Source organism: Oncorhynchus kisutch, linkage group LG25 (assembly GCF_002021735.2).
Source record: "Oncorhynchus kisutch isolate 150728-3 linkage group LG25, Okis_V2, whole genome shotgun sequence".
Classification (NCBI taxonomy): domain Eukaryota; kingdom Metazoa; phylum Chordata; class Actinopteri; order Salmoniformes; family Salmonidae; genus Oncorhynchus; species Oncorhynchus kisutch.
The window spans coordinates 17,618,892-17,643,876 of record NC_034198.2 but is presented as its reverse complement, the minus strand read 5'-3'; the positions used below and the strand labels follow the sequence as shown (position 1 = coordinate 17,643,876).

Genomic DNA, 24,985 nt, shown 5'->3' with positions numbered 1-24,985 from the left:
GTGTGTGTTGTGACACTCTGGATCTCAGCCGGGGGATAATGGTCTAATCTGGCAACCACAGAGGATATCATAGGCCTCTCGGTTACAAGGTCCACTGCAAACTCACAATGTCGGCACTGAGTGTACAGTGACTGTGTGTGTGTACGTAGTCCTGTGTGTGTTTGCGTGCATCTTTGTGTGTGGGCATGTGTGTGTACATGCTCTTGTGTGTGGTCGAATGTGTGTGTGTGTCTTTGTGTTGTTCAGTTGGAAGCCAAGGATTTTAAAGCTATGATATAATCTAAGACAGTGTGTTTAACAAGGCAGTTTGTATTCATAAAGGCCTAACTGAGAGAGAGTAATTCCCCACTGAGCCTTTCCACAGCACACTAACTCACACACACCATCTCTGCTTCACCTGAACACACAATGGGGCAAAAAAGTATTTAGTCAGCCACCAATTGTGCAAGTTCTCCCACTTAAAAAGATGAGAGAGGCCTGTAATTTTCATCATAGGGACACTTCAACTATGACAAACAAAATGAGAAAAAAAATCCTGAAAATCACATTGTAGGATTTTTAATGAATTTATTTGCAAATTATGGTGGAAAATAAGTATTTGGTCACCTACAAACAAGCAAGATTTCTGTCTCTCACAGTCCAGTAACTTCTTCTTTAAGAGGCTCCTCTGTCCTCCACTCGTTACCTGTATTAGTTAATGGCACCTGTTTGAACTTGTTATCAGTATAAAAGACACCTGTCCACAACCTCAAACAGTCACACTCCAAACTCCACTATGGCCAAGACCAAAGAGCTGTCAAAGGACACCAGAAACAAAATTGTAGACCTGCACCAGGCTTGGAAGACTGAATCTGCAATAGGTAAGCAGCTTGGTTTGAAGAAATCAACTGTGGGAGCAATTATTAGGAAATGGAAGACATACAAGACCACTGATAATCTCCCTCGATCTGGGGCTCCACGCAAGATCTCACCCCGTGGGGTCAAAATGATCACAAGAACGGTGAGCAAAAATCCCAGAACCACACGGGGGGACCTAGTGAATGACCTGCAGAGAGCTGGGACCAAAGTAACAAAGCCTACCATCAGTAACACACTACGCCGCCAGGGACTCAAATCCTGCAGTGCCAGACGTGTCCCCCTGCTTAAGCCAGTACATGTCCAGGCCGGTCTGAAGTTTGCTAGAGAGCATTTGGATGATCCAGAAGAAGATTGGGAGAATGTCATATGGTCAGATGAAACCAAAATATAACTTTTTGGTAAAAACTCAACTCGTCGTGTTTGGAGGACAAAGAATACTGAGTTGCATCCAAAGAACACCATACCTACTGTGAAGCATGGGGGTGGAAACATCATGCTTTGGGGCTGTTTTTCTGCAAAGGGACCAGGACGACTGATCCATGTAAAGGAAAGAATGAATGGGGCAATGTATCGTGAGATTTTGAGTGAAAACCTCCTTCCATCAGCAAGGGCATTGAAGATGAAACGTGGCTGGGTCTTTCAGCATGACAATGATCCCAAACACACCGCCCGGGCAACGAAGGAGTGGCTTCGTAAGAAGCATTTCATGGTCCTGGAGTGGCCTATCCAGTCTCCAGATCTCAACCCCATAGAAAATCTTTGGAGGGAGTTGAAAGTCCGTGTTGCCCAGCAACAGCCCCAAAACATCACTGCTCTAGAGGAGATCTGCATGGAGGAATGGGCCAAAATACCAGCAACAGTGTGTGAAAACCTTGTGAAGACTTGCAGAAAACGTTTGACCTCTGTCATTGCCAACAAAGGGTATGTAACAAAGTATTTAGATAAACTTTTGTTATTGACCAAATACTTATTTTCCACCATAATTTGTAAATAAATTCATAAAAAATCCTACAATGTGATTTTCTGGATTTGTTTTTCTAATTTTGTCTGTCATAGTTGAAGTGTACCTATGATGAAAATTACAGGCCTCTCTCATCTTTTTAAGTGGGAGAACTTGCACAATTGGTGGCTGACTAAATACTTTTTTGCCCAACTGTATCTTGGCCCATATTCACAAAGCATCTCCCCATGTCCATATACGAGGCAGTTTTGCTCTAAAAAGCAAGACTGATCCTAGATTAGCACTCCTACTCTGAGGCAAAGTGTGACCTCTGACCTGTCCTTGAAGAAACGTCGGAAGCCAAAGGCCACCAGCTTGAAGACAGACTCCAGGACGAAGACGATGGTGAAGATGTAGTTACAGATCTTCAGCGCCTCGTCCAACTCCTGGAGGGAGGGAGGCATGGTTAGTAGTACAGTATTCCATAGGTTATAGCTACTGTATATATGGTCTCTCTCTGATGTCTTACTCTCTGAAAGCAAACATTTTCCCAGAGTCAGCCATTTTCAACACCCTACCATCTCCCTCTCTCTGCTTCTTTTTGAAAAGACCGCCGGTATAAAAGTGTCTTGTATGTAGCCTGGGGGAATTCACGATACCCATCTCAATGTAGAAAGTGACCTTTTCCTAGTAGGCATGTTGTGAGAAGATATAGGGCTTTACTGACTCTGCTCTCCTCTGGCAACCCGTACCCCCCCCCCCCCCACCCTCATCTCTCTCTGTTACTGTCTCTCCTTTTCTCTATATCTATATCTCATGCATAATCTTTCCGGACACATGGTAATTTCATCGGAAAACTCAAGCTGTTTTCATCACGAATCACCTTTCGGCTGATAATAAACAATGACAACTCATTGAGACATAATTTACGTGGGAGTTTAGTTTATGAATTTTTTGTATTACTTTATTTAATGTGGAAAAAAATCCCCTGAAGAATTGAAATAACTTTTCTCAAATCTGTTTGTGCAGGCAGACAAACTACAAATCCCAGAGTAATGATGTTGGACTATGTGGAATGAATACAAACTAGGTTGTCATGGGAATCTTTGTCTGTGCTTTCTGAGGGGCCATGGTGATAACTAACAGACTTCAAATCCACTACCTTAAAACTACAAACCCCATCATTGCGCAGGTCCTACCTTTGGCTGCTGGTAGTGTTCCATCGCCATGGTGATGACATTGAGTGCGATGACAATGGTAATGAAGAGGTCCAGATACTGGGAGGTGCACATCTTGTGGATGAGGAGACGAGTGGGGGAGTAATCCGAGTAGTAAGGCTTACTCTGAGCTTCTGTTGGAAGGGGGGAGTAAGAGAGGGGAGGACGGGGAGGTAGGCGGGGTGGGGGGGTCATAGAGTGAGATAGGGAGTAGTGTACTGGACATTGTGGGTGAAAGGTTTCGAGAGGTAGAAGCCAGCCCGCAGGTCTCAAGAGATATCATAGCGTTAGTTAAAGGAAAGCATACACACCCATACTGACATATATCACATAATTACAGAAGATAGAGGCAGATAAAGAGACGCAAATGAAAGACAGATGGAGTGAGAGAGAAGAGAGTAGCAAAGGTACATGGAAAGAGAGTTATACAAGGAGAGGAAAGGAGAGGAGAGAGGTACAGGAAGACACAGAGATCTTGGAAAGAGAGAATGAGTGAAAACGAGGAAGAGAAAGCGAGAGAAGCACAGTGTTCCTGGGCCCGGGTCCCCTGTGGCTGCCAGTCATGACTAATCAAATCAGAGATGCTCTCCTCTGATCAACAATTATTCAAATGTAGTCTCCTCTGAGAGAGCATGAACGGAAATAAACAGCATCGCCACCGCCCAAAGTGGTGTGTGTGTGTGTGTGTGCGTGCATGTGTGTGTGTGTGTAAGAGACTGTAGCTGTGGAGGAGGGAGGTTATTTTGGTGCATTCTGAGGCTGTAGGGAGTGGGTAGTGAATGGTTAATTTATGCTGTCTCTTTCAATGCAGCTTTTTCTAGTGTTTTCACTCTTGCTGTATATTTTCTCTACCTCTTTCTCTTCCTCTCCTTCTCTCTCATAAAGACCCTACTGGGCACAGATGTCAATTCAACGTCTATTCCACATTGGTTCAATATCATTTCATTAAAATGACATGGAAACTAATTAGAGCCGGGACAATACCAGTATTGCAATACTTTTTCCATGGCAAAAATTCAAACACGAAGCATACCATACTCTTTGGTCCTTTAAAAAACATCTGTATGTAAAATATTGTGCGCTATAGCTTGGAAAATAACTAAATGTGACTCTGGTTGACAACATAACGATGTTTGCTTCCAACATTAGGGCTGTTAACCTAAAGAAGTTAAATCTGCTTTGGGTTTTGTTTCCACGCCAAGATGCTAACAAGAATCGCGATACTGGTATCGTCCCGGCCCTAGAAACAATATTGATTCAACCACTGTGTGCCCAGTGGGACATACTGTACACAACAAAAAGGACAGTCGATTTTACAGTTCAGTATATCACTTCCAGTTTCACACCTGTTTCTCTCATCTGTCCTTTATCCACCCATCCATAAAGGACAGAGGAAAGAGGAGTATGGGGGAGGAGAGAGTCTCTCTATCAGTCTCTGTCCTCATCCCTCTTTCATCAGTGAAAGAGAGAGAGAGGACATATGAAGTAGAGGAGGAGTCAGAGACAGGCCAGAATGGAAACACACACACAGCGTGATTCCCCCAGGTGCTGTTCAACTCTCCCCCTTGCCAATTAGCCCAGGTGGCTGCTGCGGCAGCTGGCTAAAACTCCTGACGGTGTACGTGTGTATGTGTGTGTTTGTGTGTGTACGTGTTCGTGTATTCACTGTATGGTCCATTCTCACCTCTTCTCCTCTGTCCTCTTCATCATAAATCTCCTTGAGTGTGAGACTCTCTCTCGTTCGGTGTCTGCCTGGGCTATTGCTTTATCGTACATTTATTGTACAAAATGCAGACCCATTATACATTATAGCAGTGCATGTATTATAGGCAGTAAACCCAATGGCGCAAATGTTGTGGCAGTGAAACTTCCTGGGAAAATGCTTAGCTTCTGCAGTTTTGCTGCAGGGCCTAACACTTTATTTTAATGGGCCTCACTAGAGGCTCGATAAATGAAACTGTTAGTATAGTGTATTGAGCATCCATTGCTGTATCTTGAGAGGATTGTCCAAATAATGTATTAGACATTTCAGTGGCTGGCTGAGTTTTTTAAAAGCAATCTGAAGCAGTTTTGTAAGTGCAAAACTCTCATATGTTTAAAACGCTACATTAAGAGAGGGAGTAGGAGAGAGAGAATGGGAGAGATGGACCTTTCCCTGTGTAAGTACTGCACTGAGAAAGGGAGAGGAAGAATAAGAGAGCGAGACAGGGAAAACAAGAGAGTAGAACCTTTTCCCCCATGGCTCAGGCCCAGCTCTCGCTCGGGGAGGTAGGAGAGGTGAGGGTAGAGAGGGCCAAATTATACCTCCACTACTCCCAAACTCTCACTCCCACTCTCTCTTTCCAGAGGAAGAAAGAGCTGAGCAGCACTCAGAGAATGGATCTGCCTTTAGACTCACTGGAACAGACTGACACTGTGATATCATGCCAAACCAATGAGTCAACCATATTAGCTTTTGCCAAATCAGCTTTAAAGACTTTTAAAAGTGTGTGCGTGTATGTTTGTATGTGCACAGTGTGCCTGTGTGTGTTTGTGTGCTCAGTGGGGCATGTGAGGGCATATTCAGGTCTACTCTTGTGGGAAAAGAGAACTTTGACAAGATGAAAGTGAAGAAGTGAGGTGTGAAGAAACTTCAGTACAGTCATCTTTCTCTGTCCCTTTTTCTCCTCTCTCTCTCTCTCTCTCTCTCTCTCTCTCTCTCTCTCTCTCTCTCGCTCACACAAATAGAAACATTACATTCACAAACATAACATAAACATCAACCAGACCCCCATCCCATCAATCAACCTAAGGGGCCTTAGACCTATGTAGTCCACTAATTGGGATAAGAGGAGCTGCTGAATGACTAGCATGCAGCATGTTAAACAGAATGTCCATGTTGGTGCCTCGTGTGAGTATTATTGAGCACCCTACATGTTGGTGCCCTGTGCGAGAATTATTGAGTACCCTACATGTTGGTGCCTCGTGTGAGGATGATTGAGTACTCTACATGTTGGTGCCCTGTGTGAGGATGATTGAGTACTCTACATGTTGGTGCCCCATGTGAGGATTATTGAGTACCCTACATGTTGGTGCCCCATGTGAGGATAATTGAGTACCCCACACAGTGTTGCCTCGTGTGAAGATTATTGAGTACCCTGCATGTTGGTGCCCCATGTGAGGGTTATTGAGTACCCTGCATGTTGGTGCCCCATGTGAGGGTTATTGAGTACCCTGCATGTTGGTGCCCCATGTGAGGGTTATTGAGTACCCTGCATGTTGGTGCCCCATGTGAGGGTTATTGAGTACCCTGCATGTTGGTGCCCCATGTGAGGATAATTGAGTACCCAACATGTTGTTGCCCTGTGTGAGCATTTATCCAAAAAGGTAGTTATAATTTAACCCTTCAAGAGGGAATGATGCGGTTCAGGTAACATATCATACATATGACACATGATGATATGTTACTCTTGGAGATCTAAGACCCCTTTGGCCGAAAGCACTGGTGAAGCGTCAAAGATCACCTGACTGAAAAAGAAAGGAGCAGTTAGTTAGCAAAGAACACCAAAGCAATACTAAAACCTGGTCCAAAAACAACCTCTTAACCCCTTGCCCCACATTACCTATACCCACCTGATTCTTTGAAGTCTACAAAGTGAGGGTATAAAGGTTAGGGTGAGGAACTAGGAGTTATTTTTGGACTGAGCCACACTCAGTAACTTCAGGAAGACGAGGCTCGGGTTGGGAAATACAGACACACTGAAGTCCCTGGGCATGTGGCGAGGGAGTGGATACACCACAGCACAGCACGATGGGTTTACTGTCACAGTGTGAGTGGGCTTTGATTGGATTGGAGTGAATGTATGTATAGTGTATGGGTTTGAAAGGTCTGGTTGGATTGGATGTGTGTTTATGGCTTTGAAGAAGCTTTGGTTGGGTTGAATGTGTGTGCATGGGTTTGAACTTGAAGAAGCTTTGGTTGGGTTGAATGTGTGTGCATGGGTTTGAACTTGAAGAAGCTTTGGTTGGGTTGAATGTGTGTGCATGGGTTTGAACTTGAAGGAGCTTTGGTTGGGTTGAATGTGTGTGCATGGGTTTGAACATGAAATAGCTTTGGTTGAGTTGGTTTGCACATGCAGTGTATAGACTTGAAGTAGGTTTGAATTGATTGGATGTGTGTGTGTGGCTTCATAACACAGTGGAGATATGTGATGGATACAGTGAAAGGACATATAGAGTGCTATGTTGATTTTCAACCAAGCTGTAGATGGTACCATATCATGGATTGTTCTAGAGTAACCTTGGTACTATTGGGATGTGAAAGTTGTTTAAATGTGGTTTACATCTCTACGGGTCACATGTGATGCTTTTGATGATTGGTCAGGTGAAACTGGGGCTTGTGGTAGAAAGATGATTGAAGGGGGGCTTGAGAAAAGGAGGATAGTCTTTGAGCTTTGGATGGTAAAACAATGTCTGTGAAAGGAAGAACAGGCCAGAGGCAGTAAGATCAGTCACAATGTTACGGCCAGGATAATTTCCTGTTTTAGGTCAAAGGTCAAGATGATGTGGTGGTAAAATCCCAGTACCAATATCATTATGGTTATACCTTGGTAGGTGTTGTGACTGATTTTAAACGCCTGCCCTTTATGGTCAATGGATTGGTTCATATTAAGAGTCAATGTGTGCTGGGTCAACAGGTAGTGCTGGTAGATTATACAGCACAAGCTCATATCAAGGGGAAGGGGTTAACGTCAAGTGAAACTACATTGAATTCAATGATGTATTAATGATTTTAGAGCCAGCAAACATTGAGTCATAAGGTTAGATACAAAATAAACAATATAATAAACAAGTAAATCAGAAAAGATTCTGCTGGATTTCCCAAAATGCACTGCTCCCCTATTCAGCACCAATGACAAAAAGAAGAAACAAAAACGGAACTGAAAAGAGAAGTTGAGGATTGTGAGAAAAGAGGAGCAACAGAGCAGTTTGAGGAGCCCAGAAGAAAGATAAATAATAACATGACATCATTCACAATGACAGGGCATGGTAATTCATACACGCACACAAACACGCAAAAATGCACGACGACAAACACACACTCACATACAAAGACACACAAAGACACACACGAGTTGTGCCGGTACACATGGTAGACTGACACACACTTCTTTCTGAGTCTGACTTGAGCAGGATGGACCAATTGGAATGGAGACTGGAATGGCGAAGGCAGGCGATTGGACAGCAGTGAGTGGAAGGCGGGGTTAACAGGGCGAGAGAGTGATGATGGGCAAATGAGAATATAAGCATATAAGAAACAAACCAATGAGATATCAGCGTTTCAGCAATACAGTAGACAGCACATTTCCGCCCTTCATTCCTCTATGGGAAAGTCCAAGTCTAATTCAAACACAACTATTACCCCTGTATCATAGTCTGGTAAAGTCGAGGCTAAATCATCTGCAGTGGCTACATCCATTTTTGGACTTAAAAATTAACAATATGTACCCATTGATTCTTGAATAAAATAACTTATAAATGCCTCCTGAGCTTAGTTCCACGGTCGTACCCCACCAGTTCCACGGTCGTACCCCACCAGTTCCACGGTCGTACCCCACCAGAATCCAAAATATACACTTGTTTTACTCCACTGTTTGTAAACAAAGTAAATTAAAACTATCCTTTTGATATCATGGATGGTCAGTCCTCGCATCCATAGCTCTGTATATACATTTGAGAGTGGCTTGGTTTCAACTGCTCTGATTGCTGATTTAAGTACCTTGTAGCATTAAATATGGTGTTCAGGTAAGTGGCAGTTATGTTAGACCAGGGAATCAGCAATTGAGGAGTGCTGTTTTAAAGGACCACCACATCACCTCTTTCTTCCTACCCGACTCTAATCATGTAATATTCTAACACTGGCACATGCATGTCTTGGACTGTCCAATAATCCCCAGTTTTCTGGTTGGCTTGATCTACCACCTGGGTAGCAGTACATCTGTCCGACTGCTGGTACACCACATGTTAACCAGCCTCCTTCATTGTTAGCTTGGGCTGTAGGACACACACACCTGCTAACACACACACACACACACAGATTCATAGGTTACACACGCAAGTACATAATGCACACACACACACACACACCTTTTCTTAACCCAGTTACATTCAGTGGCTCTCTTGTGGTTATCTAATATATCCTAAGCAGAGCTCAAAGGCAATGTGCCAGCACGCTTTAGAAGCACTGATTCTTACACCTCAAACCATGAAACATTCATACCCTCACACACTCTCATAAAACCCACTATAGCACTACTTATAATACAAGGACCTTCTACTGCTACAGAATCATTCACCTAACGGCATCAGCCCACTGCAGGGATGCATATTGATTAGCTAGTTAGGCTGGACTCATCTAGGCTAGGTAACTGATGCTAAGCACAACTGTCAGGTTATGTTAGGCTAATAGGTGTATTGGTGCGAGCATTGGTGGGGTTACACCTACACCTTAGTTCATGAAAGTGATTAAATATTTAAATTCCTCTAACGCTACACTTAACTCTGCTACCAACACCTAGCCGGTGACATGAAGCATTTATCCCCTGCCCACATCCTGAGAACTTCCTGACAAAATTCATCTGTAGAGGAGGACGTTTCAATCACTAACTGGCACAGGTCTTATCAAAGAGGAACTGTCTACACTTTGGGCTGATGCACGTCATAGCTCGATTGAAATTTAAAAGGCAACTTTCCCGTGTTCGCGGAGACTGCATTCACGGTAAACGCTGCACATGTCGGCTCAATCGGAAATTACCTTTAACATTTTTACGCGGAGCTTCCGCGATACTTCTGCGATACAGATTGAACCCAGCCATTTCTCTCACTTCTATTTCTCACTCTCTCTTTCTCCCCCTTCTCTTGCTCCCCCTATCTCCCTCCGCCTTTCCTACCTTTAGCCCGCCCCTCACTCACTTTCAATCTCTCCCCCCTCTCTCGCCACCTTACCCCGCCCCGCCCCGCCCCTCACGTCCTGTCCATCTCATCTTACAATCATTTTTTTTGCACTCTCTCTCTCAACCTCTCTCTCTCTCTCCCTCCTTCCATCTCTCTAATGGTCTAGTGTTATTAACCACATTCCTACATCAGGGGAATATAAAGGAGGGAGAAGAAGACGGATAGAAAACCTCCGTTAGATCCATCTCTGTCAGCACTGACCCAGATAGAGCTGGCTGCCGCGGTGTGTGTGTGTGTCTGTGTGTCTGTGTGTGCATGTGCGTGTGACTGGTCAGTATTGATGACAGGGGGAGGAGTTGACACTCTTGTCCTAGCCATTTACTGTTCAGTGCATCGCTGACATCATAGTTTAGGGGTAAAACATGTTAAACAGTCTTGTTTCACCCCCTGAAGGTGAACATAATAATTAAATGGGCTACAATACAATTACTCTCTACATTATCATCATGTAAAGTGGGGAGTATTTGATACACTGCCGATTTTGCAGGTTTTCCTACTTACAAAGCATGTAGAGGTCTGTAATTTTTTTATCATAGCTACACTTCAACTATGAGAGGCGGAATCTAAAACAAAAATCCAGAAAATCACATTGTATGATTTTTAAGTAATTCATTTGCATTTTATTGCATGACATAAGTATTTGATCACCTACCAACCAGTAAGAATTCCGGCTCTCACAGAACTGTTAGTTTTTCTTTAAGAAGCCCTCCTGTTCTCCACTCATTACCTGTATTAACTGCACCTGTTTGAACTCGTTACCTGTAGAAAAGACACCTGTCCACACACTCAATCAAACAGACTCCAACCTCTCCACAATGGCCAAGACCAGAGAGCTGTGTGAGGACATCAGGGATAAAATTGTAGACCTGCACAAGGCTGGGATGGGCTGCAGGACAATAGGCAAGCAGCTTGGTGAGAAGGCAACAACTGTTGGCGCAATTATTAGAAAATACAAGAAGTTCAAGATGATGGTCAATCACCCTCGGTCTGGGGCTCCATGCAAGATCTCACCTCGTGGGGCATCAATGATCATGAGGAAGGTGAGGGATCAGCCCAGAACTACACGGCAGGACCTGGTCAATGACCTGAAGAGAGCTGGGACCACTGTCTCAAAGAAAACCATTAGTAACACACTACGCCGTCATGGATTAAAATCCTGCAGTGCACGCAAGGTCCCCCCTGCTCAAGCCAGCGCATGTCCAGGCCCGTCTGAAGTTTGCCAATGACCATCTGGATGATCCAGAGGAGGAATGGGAGAAGGTCATGTGGTCTGATGAGACAAAAATAGAGCTTTTTGGTCAGAAACTCCACTCGCCGTGTTTGGAGGAAGAAGAAGGATGAGTACAACCCCAGAACACTATCCCAACCGTGAAGCATGGAGGTGGAAACATCATTCTTTGGAGATGCTTTTCTGCAAAGGTGACAGGACAACTGCACCGTATTGAGGGGAGGATGGATGGGGCCATGTATCGCGAGATCTTGGCCAACAACCTCCTTCCCTCAGTAAGAGCATTGAAGATGGGTCATAGCTGGGTCTTCCAGCATGACAACGACCTGAAACACACAGCCAGGGCAACTAAGGAGTGGCTCCGTAAGAAGCATCTCCAGGTCCTGGAGTGGCCTAGCCAGTCTCCAGACCTGAACCCAATAGAAAATCTTTGTAGGGAACTGAAAGTCCGTATTGCCCAGCGACAGCCCCAAAACCTGAAGGATCTGGAGAAGGTCTGTATGGAGGAGTGGGCCAAAATCCCTGCTGCAGTGTGTGCAAACCTGGTCAATAACTACAGGAAATGTATGATCTCTGTAATTGCAAACAAAGGTTTCTGTACCAAATATTAATTTCTGCTTTTCTGATGTATCAAATACTTATGTCATGCAATACTTACTTAAAAATCATACAATGTGATTTTGGGGATTTTTGTTTTAGATTCCGTCTCTCACAGTTGAAGTGTACATATGATGAAAATTACAGACCTCTACATGCTTTGTAAGTAGGAAAACCCGCAAAATCGGTAGTGTATCAAGTACTTGTTCTCCCCACCCTATCATAATTATTAGTAAAAGGTGTGCTGAAGTAGGACATTATATATTAATACCTGATAAAGTGATACAGCACGAGAGGCTGTGCCATCAATAAATCAACAGGCAAGCGATGCTGTTAGCTAGGACACAAAATGGCCAAATCCTACTTTAGTACCAGTTTTTGAAGACAAACACAGAGAGAGGGAAAGCCATCTTCTGGGACATGACCCACACAGAGCAGGTCTGAGTAAAGCGTTTATCTCTTTGGGCTGTGAGCCTGGGAGAGTTAGAGGCCATCTGTTACAGTGACACATTCACTCCCTGAGCTGAGCTATGTAAAGAACACTCAGAGCTACATTCTCTCTCTCTTTCACATTTTCTCTGTTTTCCCTTTGTCTTTGTTTCTCTTCTCCCTCTCCTCTCTCTCACTCTCTCTCTCTCTCTCTCTCTCTCTCTCTCTCTCTCTCTCTCTCTCTCTCTCCCCTCTCTCTCTCACTCTCTCCTCTCTCCTCTCTTTCTCTCTCTCTCTCTCTGTGTGGGGGAAAGAAAGGATACACCGTGCCTGGCTGCCACATTATAGACAGCACCCCGCTGACAACTTCTTCCTTCCTCACTCACTCTTTCAAGTATCTCTCTCCTTCTGTCTCCGTCTCACCTCCCTCTCTCCATCTTTCCATCGCTCTTTCTCCCTATAGGGCAACCCACTAGCTGCCTAGGGGAGAATATCACAGTGCACAGTCAAGCACCAGGAGGGTGAGACATACCTTTAGACAGAGACTGTACTGGACATAACTGTGAATCTCTGTGTGTGTGTGTGTGTGTGTGTGTGTGTGTGTGTGTGTGTGTGTGTGTGTGTGTGTGTGTGTGTGTGTGTGTGTGTGTGTGTGTGTGTGTGTTGTTTAGGTAAGGTATAGAAACAGGAGCAGATGGCTTGGTCTTTCCCAGCAGAGAGACGTGATTAAGCAGCACCTTTGATCCACTGAACTAAACTACACATACAGCAGCCCAAAGCTAACACACTCAGGAGTGAGTGAGTGTGTGTGTGTGTGTGTGTGTGTGTGTGTGTGTGTGTGTGTGTGTGTGTGTGTGTGTGTGTGTGTGTGTGTGTGTGTGTGTGTGTGTGTGTGTGTGTGTGTGTGTGTGTGTGAGCCAGAGCTAATAGAGGGTGGCATACTGGCAGGAGGGGCAACCCCATCCCATCCCCATCCCATCATCTCCCCTTCTCTTCCTCCTATTCTCCATCCCCCTTTACTCTCATCTTCCTTACTTCTCACATCCATCTCTTCTCCTGCATACTTACGTATTCAGTGATTTACCCCTATCCATCTCCCTTTCTCTCCACTCTCATTCCTTCATATTATTTCTCCCTCCTCCCCTCTTATCTTTATTTCCTCCTCCCTCTTTATTTCATCCTCCCCTCTTTATTTCCTCCTCCCCTCTTTATTTCCTCCTCCCCTCTTTATTTCCTCATACCCTCTTTATTTCCTCATACCCTCTTTATTTCCTCCTCCCCTCTTTATTTCCTACTCCCTCTTTTCTTTATTCCCTCCTCCCCTCTTGTCTTTATTCCCTCCTCCCCTCTTGTCTTTATTTCCTCCTCCCCTCTTTTCTTTATTCCCTCCTCCCCTCTTGTCTTTATTTCCTCCTCCCCTCTTGTCTTTATTTCCTACTCCCTCTTTTCTTTATTCCCTCCTCCCCTCTTGTCTTTATTTCCTCCTCCCCTCTTCTTTATTCCCTCCTCCCCTCTTTTCTTTATTCCCTCCTCCCCTCTTTATTTCCTCCTCCCCTCTTTATTTCCTCCTCCCCTCTTGTCTTTATTCCCTACTCCCTCTTTTCTTTATTCCCTCCTCCCCTCTTTTCTTTATTTCCTCCTCCCCTCTTTATTTCCTCATACCCTCTTTATTTCCTCCTCCCCTCTTGTATTTATTCCCTCCTCCCCTCTTTTCTTTATTCCCTCCTCCTCTCTTTATTTCCTCATACCCTCTTTATTTCCTCCTCCCCTCTTTATTTCCTACTCCCTCTTTTCTTTATTCCCTCCTCCCCTCTTGCCTTTATTCCCTCCCTCCTCCCCTCTTGTCTTTATTCCCTCCTCCCCTCTTGTCTTTATTCCCTCCTCCCCTCTTGTCTTTATTCCCTCCTCCCCTCTTGTCTTTATTCCCTCCTCCCCTCTTGTCTTTATTCCCTCCTCCCGTCTTGTCTTTAGTCCCTCCTCCCCTCTTGTCTTTATTCCCTCCTCCCCTCTTGTCTTTATTCCCTCCTCCCCTCTTTTCTTTATTCCCTCCTCCCCTCTTGTCTTTATTCCCTCCTCCCCTCTTGTCTTTATTCCCTCCTCCCCTCGTGTCTTTATTCCCTCCTCCCCTCTTTTCTTTATTTCCTCCTCCCCTCTTGTCTTTATTCCCTCCTCCCCTCTTGTCTTTATTCCCTCCTCCCCTCTTGTCTTTATTCCCTCCTCCCCTCTTGTCTTTATTCCCTCCTCCCCTCTTTTCTTTATTTCCCCCTCTTTTCTTTATTTCCCCCTCCCCTCTTGTCTTTATTCCCTCCTCCCCTCTTTTCTTTATTTCCTCCCCTCCCCTGTTGTCTTTATTCCCTCCTCCCCTCTTGTCTTTATTCCCTCCTCCCCTCTTGTCTTTATTCCCTCCTCCCCTCTTGTCTTTATTCCCTCCTCCCCTCTTGTCTTTATTCCCTCCTCCCCTCTTTTCTTTATTTCCCCCCTTTTCTTTATTTCCCCCTCCCCTCTTTTCTTTATTCCCCCCTCCCCTCTTGTCTTTATTCCCTCCTCCCCTCTTGTCTTTATTCCATCCTCCCCTCTTTCTTTATTCCCTCCTCCCCTCTTTTCTTTATTCCCTCCTCCCCTCTTTTCTTTATTTCCTCCTCTTTTCTTTATTTCCCCCTCTTTTCTTTATTCCCTCCTCCCCTCTTGTCTTTATTCCCTCCTCCCCTCTTTTCTTTATTCCCTCCTCCCCTCTTTTCTTTATTCCCTCCTCCCCTCTTTTCTTTATTCCCTCCTCCCCTCTTGTCTTTATTCCCTCCTCCCCTCTTTTCTTTATTCCCTCCTCCCGTCTTTTCTTTATTCCCTCCTCCCCTCTTTTCTTTATTCCCTCCTCCCCTCTTTTCTTTATTCTCTCCTCCCCTCTTTTCTTTATTCCCTCCTCCATTCTTTTCCTCCCTCCATAATTTTCTCTTCCCTTCATCCAAAGTTGTGTGCAAAAAGAGGGAACTGCCCCTGCTCAGCTAAGAGTTCTCTGTCATGTTATAGAACTACAGACTCACACACACACACACACCTCCTCTGAGCGCTGGCCTGCCTAATACAATTATACAGTAAAACTATAATTCGCTGTGATGGACAGATTTGGGGTGGGGCTGTCGCGTCTGTCTGTCTCACTGGCGCATGTCATAGAAAAAGAATCTCCTCCACGCGTGAATATTCAGTGTGTGGAGATATGACTGTATACACAAACATGTCCTTACATTCCCTTACCAGGAAAGGGGGTAATAGAGAGGGGGAGGAGAGCGGGAGAGAGAGATGGAGAGAACGAGAGACAGAGAGCGATAGAGAGGACCTTGCTCTCTCATCGAGCAGACACAGTGACACAGACAGAGTTCTGGGGTTTGAGGACAGAGGGTTGCTCCTGCATATTTCACAGCCTACCCTGCTACCATCTGGTGCCTGTGACACATGCGCACGCACGCACGCACGCACGCAGGCACACTCACACGCACACACACACACTCCTGCATGAGCGTGGGTGGACAACCTACAGTTGGTGGTACAGTAACAAAAACAGTGCTGTGGATAGTGGATGAATCGTGGGTCACTGTGAAGAACAAGGAACCACAACACACGACAGGAAAATGTCCACAAACGTCTATAGCGGACTGAGTCAGATGAGAGAGAGGCAGGGGGACGGGTAGGGAGCGCGGGATGGGACCCTACCTCCCGTGAACGTTGAACCCTGACTTCTGAACCACCATGGTAGGGGACACACAGAACATGCTAGAAACTCTGTACCTGTCAGTGTGCCTTCAGAGAGGACCCAACTCACCCCCGGAATCATCAACACATCTAGAAGAACGAGACCAGGTTAGTCAGAGAGAGGTGTGGAACGAGGGATGGGCGAAGGAGAGAGAGTGTAAGAAGGAGAAATAGGGGTGAAGTAAGAGCAGAAGGATGAAGATGACAACGTGGGCTGGTTAGTTCCTACTGTGAGTCTTTTCCACTTATTCTGAGTCCAGTGTGAGCTCGTGATACAGTTGATAAGGGTTCGATGATTCAGTTGGGGATTTTGTAGACAGTCAGTCAAACCCCGATATTCAAACCCCAAAATCCCAAAGATCTATGAACAAAAAATGACTGCGACACAAATAGAGCCACTCAGATGGAGTCCCCCAAAAAAAAGCAACCTCCCCATCAGAAGAAAACAACTTATGTTTCCCTTCTCTTCACAAACTCTTACGCCATCCAGAAAAGCAGAGTGTAGATTCTGAAGCCTGTCCAGTCACAAGGGGTATACCTCTCCTCTACATACCTTTAATCAACCATTCTCTTACTCTGTCAAACGATTCTACAACTTCAGTTACAGTTGTGCGCAACATGGTTTCCAAGCAACAGAAAAAGAACAAGCTTGAGGTTACAGACCGGATAAAGGAGAGACTATAAACCATAAACTAAAGATAATCTATAGGAAAAATGAAACGGAGAAAGAAACCAATGGACATGAGGGGCCTTGAACAATTATAGAGACGGATAGAGGAGGGCATGTTCATTCTCTATTTGTTTCGGAAGCATTTGAGAGTGGTTTGTACAAGGCCTGTTTAAGGGGAAAGGGGGACACCTAGCAAGTTGCACAACTGAATGCATTCAACCAAAATATGTCTTCTGCATTTAACCCAACGCCTCTGAATCAGAGAGGTGCAGGGGGGCTGCCTTAATCCACATCATCGGCACCCTGGGAGCAGTTGTTAGGGGTTAATTGCCTTGCTCAAGGGCAGAAAGGCATATTTTCCCACCTTCCCGGCTCGGGGATTGGAACCAGCAACCTTTTGGTAACTGGCCCAACACGCTGAAACACTAGGCTACCTGTCGTAGGTGTGTGAGTGAGGGCAAGAGGGTGGAAGTAAAAGAGTGAGCGAGAGGGAGACTGTGTGTGTTCGGTCTGTTTGAGTGACTGTATGTGCGTGAGAGGGTGTGAGAGCATGGGAGAGTGTGAGTGCATGAGCACTTTGGGCACACCACATCTGCAAGAGAAAATCCATATCCATCTGTATTTCTCAAGAGATTCGCACGGTCAACTACCGAAGGCATTCCCACTGTCAACTACCATCAACATTCGATGAAAACAAATCCAAATGATCTTACTTTGATCCACCAAAAGTATCTCTACAGCCAATACGGCTACTGAAATAACCACTATTTCTCATTTCCAATGTTTGGGGTTAGAAGGCAGTGGAATCACTATAGAGAGGCGAAGTCGGGCATCTGGTAACCCATTCTTGTACAGCTGGAGGGGCGGCCGGGCAAAGATCTAGGATCAGCTAACCTTCGTATGATCCTAACCCTTTTCATAAAGAGGAAACCATAGATCAGCATCTAGGTACTCCCTAGTTTGGTTTGTAGTTCTACCTACCCCTCCGGATGTACTACAACTACATGCAGGAGAGGAGGGGGAAGGGGGGAGATAGGGGGGATGTAACCTCGCCCTCACCCCACCCCCCTCCCTCTAACTCTGAAAGTACCACGCCATGCAAGTCCCGTCCACCAGTACTCACTGGGCATGCTCCAAGGGGACGTCCTAAGTACACCCTCTACGATAGGCCAGGCAGGGAAAAGGGGGAGGGGGGGGGGGGGGGGTCTATTCTTACTAGACCAGCGCTCAACAACTCCGATCCTGGAGAGAGGCTGGGTGTGTGGGCTTTTGTTCCAGCCCAGCACTAACACACCTGATTCCAGGCTTTACAATTATTGCTGGGCTAGAACCAAATCCTGCACACCCAGTAGCTCTCCTGGACCAGAATGGGTGGCCACTGACCCCCACACAAAGAGAGGATATCTAGCGGGGACACTACAGGGAGGAAAACCATTTAAAAAGAAAAGGCACTTCTACAGTAATGCAAAATAGCAACTATTCCAGGTCTAGCGCGTTTCTACGTCCGTTGACTTCGGTCAAATCAAACCAAAACAAGCTCAAACCAGGCAGGACTCAGAAAGATGTGGAAAGACTACCGACCAGCCAGCTCCTTCTCCTTACTCCGTCTCTTTTTCTCCATCCGTTTCAGTCTCTTCTCCTCCCTGCGCTTGGCCTCCTCGGCCTCCTGGCTGCGACGACACTTGTGGAAGTTCTCCACCACCACACCCACGAACATGTTGAGCACGAAGAAGCTGACGATGAGCAGGAAGGAGATGAAGTAGAGGAGCATCCAGGGGTTGTAGTTCAGCTGTGGCTGGAGGGGGTAGACATAGACAAGGTATAGTGTAATATACTGTACTCGCACACACACAGTATGATGTTGTGTACACGCACTCATTTTTGGCAGAGTTATGAGTATTGTGGTGGTGCACTCTATGCAAACCAGCCCCAAGTCCCACTGGGCACAGAATTGAACGTCTATTCCACGTGGGTTCAACGTCACTTTATTGAAATGACGTGGAAACAACGTTGGTTCAACCAGTGTGTGCGCAGCGGGATATGTGTGTGTCTCTATCCAACTTGAGCGGAGCACACTACCAGCTAGCTGCCTTTTGTGACTGCCAGGACCACCGTCATCCTGCTGCTACAGTCAACACGACAAAATGTAGAAATGAATGCAGAAATAAACACATGAACAACACTGTTAATTTGATACGAAACAGTACATCCGGGAAGCTAAATGTTTGAGTATACACAGTACTGTAAGCTGCAGAACGTGTGGAAGAAGCTAGAGGGGTGTTGGATGATTTTGGACAGTAAGCAGCTTATAGAGAGGAGATCAATGCCTCGTCCCTAAAGCAGAGACAGAAACGCTGACCTGATGTGTCATAAACATCAACACATCTCTGGTCCTCGCCACCCAAGCCTTTGTTCTGCTGTTCTGCTACTGTATCTCTAGTGAACAGAGGAAAAAGTGCATGTGTGTGTGTGTGTGTGTGTGTGTGTGTGTGTGTGTGTGTGTGTGTGTGTGTGTGTGTACATATTCAGTGGCTAGTGGGTTTACACACCCCTTCCACAGTCTTCACATTTCTCAAAAGGAATAAAAATAAATAGAAATCCTACAGATCTACACAACCTACTCCGCATTTTCAAAGAGGAAGTACATTATAGAACGTTCCCCCAAAGATGTCTTGATAGCTTATGTCTTCACACCCCAGAGTTAATACTTGGTTGAAGCTTTTCTACAATAATAATATCCTACCAAAGGTACCCAGCCTTCAGGGCAACATATGCCCATTGTTTTTGTCAAAATTGCTCAAGCTCAGTAAATTTGGTTAGGAATCATTGACAGGCAGCAGGGGCAGACTGGGGAAAATCATTCGGCCCTTGCATTTTATCCACACCATCCCACAATCACTGCGCACACCAGCCCACATTACTATTACAGCGTTCCAGAAGAACATTTTTCCTTGGTGTCACTGGTGCCACAAATGTTTACAGTTGGTGGCACCAGCCCATTATGTGGTTGGACCCACTTAACAATGTCAGTTTCAGTCATGTTCCCCAGTCAGTTTCAGATTGGGTGGCAAGAAATCAGTTCGTCCTAAATATTTCAAAAATGAAAAGTATTGAATTTGGGACAAATCCTTCACTGAACCCTAAACCTCTACTAAATCTTGTAAGGAATTATGTGGACATTGTGGTGTGGTAAGGAGCCACAAAGAGGGACTTTACAATTACAATTGGCCCAGAACAGAGCAGCACGGCTGACCCCTAAATGTACACAGAGAGCTAACATTAATAATATGTCAATCTCCACTGGCTCAAAATAGAGCAAAGATTGACTTTGTCAATGGTTGTATTTGTGAGAAGTATTGACATGTTGAATTCACAGAGCTGTCTGTTTGAACTACTATCACACAGCTCTGACAACCATGGCGGAAAAAGTACCCAACTGTCATACTTGAGTAAAAGTAAAGATACCTTAATAGAAAATAACTCAAGTGAAAGTGAAAGTCACCCAGTAAAACACTCCTTGAGTTTAATGTCTAAAAGTATTTGGTTTAAAATATACTTAAGTATCAAAGGTAAAAGTACTTGCTAAAATATACTTAAGTATCAAAAGTAAACATGTAAATCATTTCAAATTCCTTATATTAAGCAAACCAGATGGCACCATTTTCTTGTTTTTGTATTTATTTACAGAGAGCCAGGGGCACACTTCAACACTCAGACATGATTTACAAATGATGCATGTGTGTTTAGTGAGTCTGCCAGATCAGAGGCAGTAGAGAGGACCAGGGATGTTCTTTCAATAAGTGTGTGAATTGGATCATTGTCCTGCTAAGCATTCAAAATGTAACGCGTTTTGGGGTTTCAGGGAAAATGTAGTGAAATGAAAAGTTGTCAAAAATATAACTAGTAAAGTAAAGTATAGATTCCTGAAAAAATAATGAAATGCCTTAAGTACCCCACAAGACATGCCACCAAAGGTCTCTTCACAGTCCCCAATTCCAGAACAGACTATGGGAGGCGCATAGTACTACATAGAGCCATGACTACATAGTACTACATAGAGCCATGACTACATAGTACTACATAGAGCCATGACTACATAGTACTACATAGAGCCATGACTACATAGTACTACATAGAGCCATGACTACATAGTACTACATAGAGCCATGACTACATAGTACTACATAGAGCAATGACTACATAGTACTACATAGAGCCATGACTACATAGTACTACATAGAGCCATGACTACATAGTACTACATAGAGCCATGACTACATAGTACTACATAGAGCCATGACTACATAGTACTACATAGAGCCATGACTACATAGTACTCTATTCCACATCAAGTAACATGCAAGCAGTAAAATCAGATTTACAAAACAGAAAAACACACCTTATGGAACAGCGGGGACTGTGAAGAGACACACACACACACAGGCACAGACATACACATTGTAGATATGTGGTAGTAGAGTGTGTAGTGGCCACCTTTAACATGTTATGAAATCTGTTGTGAAATGTAATGTCGTGTTTTTTTATTGTATATAACTGCCTTCATTTTGCTGGACCCCAGGAAGAGTAGCTGTTGCCTTGGTAGCAGCTAATGGGGATCCATAATAAATACAAATCCTGAAACGGCCTAATCATCTTATTAAGTCATTCATACTGCTTTGTTACAAAGTATAATAAATACTGACTGCTGAGGTACCCAAGAAATGTGTTTTTTTCCATCTAACACATCCAGGCAGGAATGCATGCTTCAAGATATTTTGATGTGCAACCAAATCTAGACAGCCATGAATTTTGGGTTGACAATTACACTAGAGTTGCCATATTTAACTGTCTAAAATAAGATTGCAGAATTTCCTGATTTCTTTCTTGCTCAATAGAGTTGCATTACATACATCTTTATGTGCTCTAACTAATATCATAGGCTAAATCATTTGGGGTGCAACACCTGAGGAAGTGGAAACTCAAAATATAATAACTATAATACCCGCTGCTAGTAGCCATGTATTCATCAAACTGTAAATGTAATGTCCTAAACAAATGTGGCAGTTGTAGGCTACTACCCATGAGACCTATAGGTCTATTCCCTCGCATTGGGCCGGTGCGCTTTCTGGGTGTGTACCGCTCCGTATCTCAAAGCCATATCAAATATTGTTATTGAGCTGAATGTTGAGAGTTGAAAAATACAAATGATACCTACAGAAAGCTGAGACCCTCCTCTCCTCGACAGGGACAAGGGGACAAAGCTACCAAAGTAGTGTTTTTCCCAAAATGTCATTTTGAAATGCATTTTTCTCTCGAGAACATGGCGGAGAGGAGAGTGGCTCACTCATCAAACCAGCAGGCCCCAGCGAGGGCACAGGGGCAGGGTAGACAGTCCATTACAAGAATCATGAGGATAATGCACTTTACTGTTTGACCAAATCATGGTTTTCCACCATGGCAGCTCCACAAATGTGAAGTTTTGAGTGAGATAACAATGTATAATGTGCTTTTTCTACATTTATGGGCAACCATTTTCATTTTTACGATCCATGATCTTGACTTTCTTAACTGATGACAGAGTCTGAGCAGGACTCTTTGCTGATGCCAAGTTTGACTTTGAATGTGAGTTTGCATGACCTCAGCTGGGCTTATCAGAAAACCAGGCCGGCCCATCTTGGTAGGGAGGCCGGCCATTGCCCACTGATCAGCCAAATGCTCATTATAGATTAGAATAACAGAGAAATTGCAAAAAAAAAATCTAACAGGCCCATGGGCACCCGGCCCATTTTATTTTTATATATACAAAATATTTTTGTGTGTTTTTGTGTGTGTCAATTTCGATCAGCCCACCCAACTAAAAAATGGTCCAGCCCATCTGGCATTTGCCAGAATTACCAGATGGCAAATCTAACAGGCCCATGGGCACCCGGCCCTAACGGACAGCAATATTCAAACATTGTCTCTGACTTTCAAGCAAATTTAAGTCAGGACCACTCAGGACCACTCCACACATCTTGGGAAAGCCCTTCTGGTGTGAATTTGTGTAATTGTCTCACTGAAAAATAAAACTATATTCCAGGCTTTGGTTTTCCTTTACATTTCTACCTGGGCTTGGCTCCTTTCATATTTATTTTGATCCCGACAAACTCCACAGTCGCTGCCGATGACAAGCATACCCATAACATGATGCTGCCACCGTAATACTTTAAAATACGGAGTTTCACTCCGGGTTGTGTTGTATTGGATTTGACCCAAACCTGCAGTTTTTACTTTAGGCCAAAAAGTTATTGTCCTTGCTGTGTTATAGTATTCCTTAATGGCCTTGTTGCAAACAGAATGGATGATTTGTAGTGGATTTCTTTTACATAGTCTTCATTCTTTTCACTTCGTCATACAGGCCAGTAATGTGGAGTGAATGCAATGTTGTTGATTGTATTTATTTATTTGTTATTTATTTCACCTTTGTTTAACCAGGTAGGCAAGTTGAGAGCAAGTTCTCATTTACAATTGCGACCTGGTCAAGATAAAAGCAAAGCAGTTCGACACATACAACAACACAGAGTTACACATGGAGTAAAACAAACATACAGTCAATAATACAGTTGAAAAATAAGTCTATATACAATGTGAGCAAGTGAGGTGAGATAAGGGAGGTAAAGGCAAAAAAAGGCCATGGTGGCAAATGAAAATACAATATAGCAAGTAAAACACTGGAATGGTTGATTAGCAGTGGAAGATTGTGCAAAGTAGAGATAGAAATAATGGGGTGCAAAGGAGCAAAATAAATACATTAGGGAAAGAGGTAGTTGTTTGGGCTAAATTATAGATGGGCTATGTACAGGTGCAGTAATCTGTGAGCTACTCTGACAGCTGGTGCTTAAAGCTAGTGAGGGAGATAAGTGTTTCCAGTTTCAGAGATTTTTGTAGTTCATTCCAGTCATTGGCAGCAGAGAACTGGAAGGAGAGGCGGCCAAAGGAAGAATTGGTTTTGGGGGTGACCAGAGAGATATACCTGCTGGAGCGCGTGCTACAGGTGGGTGCTGCTATGGTGACCAGCGAGCTGAGATAAGGGGGGACTTTACCTAGCAGGGTCTTGTAGTTGACCCGAAGCCAGTGAGTTTGGCGACGAGTATGAAGCGAGGGCCAGCCAACGAGAGCGTACAGGTCGCAGTGGTGGGTAGTATATGGGGCTTTGGTGACAAAACGGATGGCACTGTGATAGACTGCATCCAATTTATTGAGTAGGGTATTGGAGGCTATTTTGTAAATGACATCGCCAAAGTCGGTTTAACAAGGGTATTTTGGCAGCATGAGTGAAGGATGCTTTGTTGCGAAATAGGAAGCCAATTCTAGATTTAACTTTGGATTGGAGATGTTTGATGTGAGTCTGGAAGGAGAGTTTACAGTCTAACCAGACACCTAGGTATTTGTAGTTGTCCACATATTCTAAGTCGGAGCCGTCCAGAGTAGTGATGTTGGACAGGCGGGCCGGGCAGGGGCAGGCAGCGATCGGTTGAAGAGCATGCATTTAGTTTTACTTGTATTCAAGAGCAATTGAAGGCCACGGAAGGAGAGTTGTATGGCATTGAAGCTCGCCTGGAGGGTTGTTAACACAGTGTCCCTTTGTATTGTGGTGGCAGCACCATGTTATGGGTATACTTGTTGCCGGCAGGGACTGGGGAGTTTGTTGGGATAAAATATGAAAGGAGCAAAGCCCAGATAAAAAATTTAAGCCCAACTAGTTCTTCTAAATACCTAACCTTGGGATAGAGTTGTATTTTTCGGCAGGGCAATTACGCTTATGTTTATGCCAAAGACACACCAGACTGGCTTTCCAAGATGTGTTTAGTGTTCCTTAAGGCTCAGTCTCCGTCCTGACTTAAAAACATCTGACACAAGGTTTGAATATTGCATATTCCATCAATGATTCCAAACCAAACTTACTGAGCTTGAGCAATTTTGACAAAAACAATGGATGTATGTTGCCCTAAGAGTTGAGCAAGGTTGAAGAATCTGATTCAAAATTATTCACAGCTGTAATGGCTGTCAAAGATGTTTTATTTTTATTTGACCTTTATTTAACTAGGCAAGTCAGTTAAAGAACAAATTCTTATTTTCAATGACAGCCTAGGAACAGAGGGTTAACTGCCTTGTTCAGGGGCAGAACAACACATTTTTACCTTGTCAGCTCGGGGATTGGACCTTGCAACCTTTTGGTTACTAGTCCAACGCTCTAACCACTAACCAACTGCCGCCCCCAAAGATGCTTCCACCTAAGTATTAACTCTGGGGTGTGAAGACATACGCAA

The 24,985-nt window shown here is 44.4% G+C and overlaps 1 protein-coding gene across 7 annotated transcripts in view; it reads right to left on the bottom strand.

The window, feature by feature from the left end:
* Positions 1–24,985, bottom strand: part of cacna1g (calcium channel, voltage-dependent, T type, alpha 1G subunit) — a 198,029-nt gene that overhangs the window by 18,724 nt on the left and 154,320 nt on the right. For all 7 annotated transcript variants that reach the window (XM_031804822.1, XM_031804826.1, XM_031804827.1 and 4 more), the window contains 3 exons: positions 18,279–18,471; positions 2,998–3,149; positions 2,135–2,244 (listed from right to left, as the gene is read on the bottom strand). In XM_031804822.1, coding sequence (XP_031660682.1) covers positions 2,135–2,244; positions 2,998–3,149; positions 18,279–18,471 — 455 coding nt within the window. The remainder of the gene's footprint in view (positions 1–2,134; positions 2,245–2,997; positions 3,150–18,278; positions 18,472–24,985) is intronic.